This window comes from Cariama cristata, unplaced genomic scaffold (assembly GCF_000690535.1).
Source record: "Cariama cristata isolate BGI_N322 unplaced genomic scaffold, ASM69053v1 scaffold2194, whole genome shotgun sequence".
In the NCBI taxonomy this organism is placed as follows: domain Eukaryota; kingdom Metazoa; phylum Chordata; class Aves; order Cariamiformes; family Cariamidae; genus Cariama; species Cariama cristata.
Window position 1 is genome coordinate 162,759 of NW_009614509.1, and position 5,126 is coordinate 167,884.

At 41.1% G+C, this 5,126-nt stretch overlaps 1 protein-coding gene across 1 annotated transcript in view; it reads right to left on the minus strand.

Annotated features, from left to right (window-relative positions):
* Positions 1-449: 449 nt before the first annotated feature.
* The window catches only part of NUAK1 (NUAK family, SNF1-like kinase, 1), a 22,273-nt gene continuing 17,596 nt past the window's right edge, over positions 450-5,126 (minus strand). Inside the window, exons 4-6 of the mRNA XM_009699431.1 lie at positions 3,112-3,231; positions 2,677-2,809; positions 450-1,603 (exon numbers count right to left, since the gene is read on the minus strand). Of these exons, the coding sequence (XP_009697733.1) occupies positions 450-1,603; positions 2,677-2,809; positions 3,112-3,231 (1,407 nt within the window). The remainder of the gene's footprint in view (positions 1,604-2,676; positions 2,810-3,111; positions 3,232-5,126) is intronic.

The window sequence follows — 5,126 nt, forward strand, 5'->3', positions numbered from 1 at the left end:
GATCAACAACTTGAGGGGGTAATAAAGGCTCTCTTTCTAAAAGACATCCAAATTTGACTTGAAGAATTCAGCTCATCTCTTGATAAAGCTAATCTAAAATTAATAACAAACTTCTCAAAACGTGTGTCCCTCAGTCCAGTTTTAATTCTGTCTAGCTTTGACTTCGAGCCATCAAATCTCGATGCTTTCGTCTGCTAGATCCTGATGTGCTCCCATCACGTATACAAAGAACAAAGGTTTTTCTCTGGTCAGGTAGGTAATATTTTGAGGACCCAAAATTAGAGAAGTGTGAGATGGCTTTGGAGTTACTTTACTAGAGTTCAGCTAAGTAGGTACAGTCAGCTCCTTTGAAGCAAAACCTACCACTGTCAGCAAATCAGTGACCTGGCTTACTCCATCATAAAGGTACACAGAAAAACTCCCTTCCCTCCCTTTCCATCTTCCCTCTGCTAGTTGAGCTTGTTGCAGATCTCTAGGGCTTTCTTGTAGACCTGAGTCACATCATCCATGTCTGTGAGAAGGGAAAAACTACTGTCCCCCAGACGGTTGCGATAACGCTTTAGATACTGTGGCCGTGGGCGGTTCTGAAGTCCTTCGAAGTCTTGGATCTGGAGGAAATTTTCAGCAGAGACACAGCTCCGTATCCTCTGTCTGTTTGGCCTGTTCTCTTGCAAATCCAGCAAATCAAAGGAGTCACTGGACAAAATACTGTCATCACTAATCACGCTGGAAGGGCGGCTGTAACTTCGAGGTAATGCATCCCCAGGCAGGACCACTTCTTCCATGGCCTCCAGCGTTGGTGTGTCAGGGCTAATCAAAGCAGATTCAGTGCTGCTGGTAGAATACTTGCTGTTATGTTTCAAGATGCCCTTACGCCTGCAGGAATGGCTGTAAGACCCATTTCTGGATGGCTCTGTGACTCCCGGAGAAGTGTCACTGTTTACTGTCTCATCATTATTGTCCAAGAGTTCAGAAGATTCACTTCGTTCTGGAGAGGAGTAATAGCCTGACTCCCTCTGCTGAGTCTTCTTTAAGATTCCTTTTTTTGGCATTAGTGAAGACTGCTTAGTGCCATATTTCCCCGCTACCTCTCCCTCCACAACACTTTTAATGGCCACGCCAGTCCTACACAACTCTTGCTCCAGCTTAAAAGCAGAGGGTAACACTGGGCTGACCACTCCTTCAATGAAACCTGCACTGTGAGATCGATGTTCACTGTTGCTCCTTTTCTTCAGGATGCCTTTGGGTCTCTTGGAGGTGGATTTGGATGCATTTTCAGCTCCTCCTTCCTGGATGGACTGTGCAATGTCATTTTCCTTTTTTGATTTTTTCAGAGACCTTTGTCTCTCTAGTGTGACTTCAGGACCTTTGGGCTTAGAAAGGCACTTCATTTTGGTATCAGTCTCTGGTTGGAGGCCAGTAGAACGGTGATGCCAGTCAATGAACCTTGCCAGCAATGGGGACTCGGAGTCCCTCATGGCATCACAGTCACAAACACTACTCTTGTAGCCCCAGTTAACCCACCAGTGGTTGGCAATGTCTTCAATGGTTGCTCGGCGTTCAGGGTTCACCATTAGCATCCATCTGATAAGACCACGTGCATCTATGGACAAAGAAGGGAATATCAAATATTTAGAGTATGGGCATTCTTAGTTTTGTCAGTTTAAAATGGAAGTGTGAAGCCAATCAAATGAGCAAAAATAATGCTTCTTACAACAGGAGAAGTGGAAGGGGGCAAGGTCATCAGTCAATGTTGGAAAATGCATTGGAGTACTACTTCTTATCAGAAGAATATGATTCACCCTGGGAAATGTACACTGGATTATCAAAGAAATTAATATTTGTACTGTATTAATCAGTGAATAGTTCCATATTACTGAAGGAAGTCACCAATCTATTGACTCTAATAATTACAAAATTTAGAGGAAAACAAAGAGGAATTGGGATATTTTAAATGATCTACGCATTATTGCTTTTGTATTTACTTTTTCCATGAACAGTGTAGTCTTGTATATATTTTAAAGGTATACTTTCATAAAGAGAGCAAGAAGGCAGAAAATTAAAAGGGATATGATACAAGATAAATATTCATTTAAATATAATATATACATGGATGTTTAAGGCTGGAAGGAGTCACAATCAATGACCAAGACTTAGCTGGTGCTTTTCTGTCAGGTGACTGCTTAACGTGTTATCCTCTAAGCAGAAGTAAATGTGATCATAGTGGCATTAATTCAGATTTTGGCCTGCCTTCTTGGATAAGAGACTGTGTCACTCTGATCAGTCATCTTCTCTCTGTTTGTGATATACCGCAGTGTAGTTAGAGGACTGATCTGTACCGGTATGTTGTATCGGTTTACAGCTTGTCTGAACAATTCCACTTGCAATAGCTAACAGACCTTCCACTGTCATAGATCTAGTTAAAAGAGCCCGTTATAGCTTCCCCAAGGCAATAAAATCTATCTGCTACACCACTTTAATTTCAAAAGGGTTTTTGGTAAATGCTGTACCTAGATAGGAATTGATAACAGATGAAGTCAGTAGGGGAATGAGAGATTTTTTTTCTTCATCATTCTAATGTAACACCAAAACATGTTGGAAGGGGCTGGGAAAACCCTCCATTCTGAACTCCTGTCAGCTCTATACATATACATTGCCCTCACTCCTTTTTTATACCTGAGGTCTGTGTTGGCTCACGATATTCTCCACTGCTGATCTGCCTGATGAGATTTTTGTGATCGAAGCCATCAAAGGGCATCGTTCCATAAACCAGAGTGTAAAGCAATACACCAAGGGCCCAGCTGTCAACCTGAAATACAGAGAATGTGTGTGAAGCCCAGGAAAGCTGATCCCCACCCTTCTCCCTGCCATTAGCATCACAAGAACAGCATCACGTCCAGTTGTGCCTACTGATGGGCAAACCGGTATCTAACATCTGACCAACCACAGGCAAAGCAAACGAAAGCAAACAAAGGCAGCTTGAGAACTTTCAGTGTGGGAGAGACCCAAGAGAATCCACATGTGCAATAACACTAGCATTAAGACTAACCCTCAAGAACATTATAATCAAAGACATCCCCATACCACCATGGAAAAGCTGACCCTTCTTACCTCTGGGCCTCTGTAAGGTCGTCCATTAACTATTTCAGGGGAAGCATACAGTGGGCTTCCGCAAAAGGTCTGCAGAAACTTATCTTTGTGATAAAGGTTGGAGAGTCCAAAATCAGCGATCTGCAAATAGAATTGCACAAGGCATCTGCAGTATTAACAATATCTTAATGCAACAGAAAATCCTTTATCAGGAAAGACTTAGCTGTATTTGACCCTGCTGTAGGTCAGGTATCTCGACGTGGACAATCTCTCAAGTTCCCTGGCCAACCCATTATTCTACGACTTTTTGACTTTTCTCTTTAAAGATCCTCCAGAGAAGGAGAAAGGTCCTCAGGTTAAATCCTCCAGATTAGGAACAAGGATGCTTTGGTTCCATGCACAGACAGGTCACTGACTGACTGCACAACCATCAGTCGGTAACTTTATTCTGGATGAATTGCATATGCTTGCAAAGACAATCTCATAGTGGGATATACTGGGCCTGCTGTCCACTGATGACTCTTCATCTTGTACAACCATTAAAACCAAAGGAAAGCAAGCAGAAAGTACTACCGTTCTTACCGCACATATGCAAGTCAAAAGCAAAGACCTTTAAATCCAACAGGAGGAGTGAGGCAGGAGTGTCACAGGAAACGAAGCATTACAGAAGAAAGCGATTTTTAAAATCATCTGGAACTTAGCTACACTTAAGGAGGGGGAAAGTGAGGCACTCACTAACTCTTCCAGATTCAGGGACTCCAGCTGAGGAATCTGAGCTGTTAAGTACATGAGGTGTCTATCATGAGATAATAAACACAAGTCTGGTTCCTAACTTGAAACAATGGGCCCAAATCCGGCTTTCCCAACACAAACAAAACTTCCCTTGAGACTGTTGGGAATTTTGCCCATGTAGGAATTGCAGGATCAGGTCCAAATATTTTGTTTACTTCAATTCTCTGTTCTTGTTCTTACAAAACAAAGGCTGAGGATAGCAACATTAAATACTCCCACAACCTTTGCATTTCCTTTGTTTCTCTAGCACAAGGCAAGACATCTCATTTTTCACCTTGTTTAAAACCCAAACACTTCTGTTTCCCAGAGATACTTTTATTACTGCCCACTATCGACATAAGGCATACATAAAAGGCATAAAGCACAGGTATAAAAAAGGTACTACAGCTATAAGAGACAGGAGTTTTCTCTGGGTTTTCTTCACCTTATTCGGGTCTTTTCTACTACAAAGAAATTAATTCCCAATTTTCTTTCTTTACCCCCAAATATAAATATATATATATATACCTTATAAATAGATATAGATATACAGATAAAGATACATTCATTTTAGAAATCTAAACTTTTTTTAAAATATCATTTTCACAAAATTTTTAAAGTCACAGCAAATATGAGACTTCACGCTTCACCCTCTCCTATTTTGATGTTCTGCTTGTGCAGGTGTTCCACTGACAATTAGGACTCATCCTGCTCAAAGAGCAGCTGATTCCTATTCATTAATGTTAATTCATCTCACCTTGTCCATTCATAGTTTGAATTCACTCAGTCCCTCAAACAGCATATTATCAACCTACAGCAGAAAATTCAACCCTTAAATAAATGTGGTTTGTAAAATCTTCATTGTATGGCTGGGATGTCATTGAAAACAGCTGGTGTACAATTGCAGTCTGCAAACATATTCTCATGGCTCAGATTGCACTTAATTGCCTTAAATTCCACTTTCTTATCAAGTCACCCTGCCTGGCTTGCAGGAAGTTGGTTTTAAGCCTTATGAAGTGTGCCCTGTCAATCAGGGGAAGAATGGGATCATTTCAGTGTTAAAAATTCACGCCGGTCATGGAGTTTTATTTTAGTTCAGGATGCAGCTAAGACAAGGACAAACACTGCACAGTGTGATTCCTTAAGAAAATACATTTCCTTAACACCATGGAATGTATAAAATGCATGTGGATGTGCATGAATATATATATAGGAATACACATACCATTGTTCACACTAAGAAACTCTCAGACTTGGGCATTCCT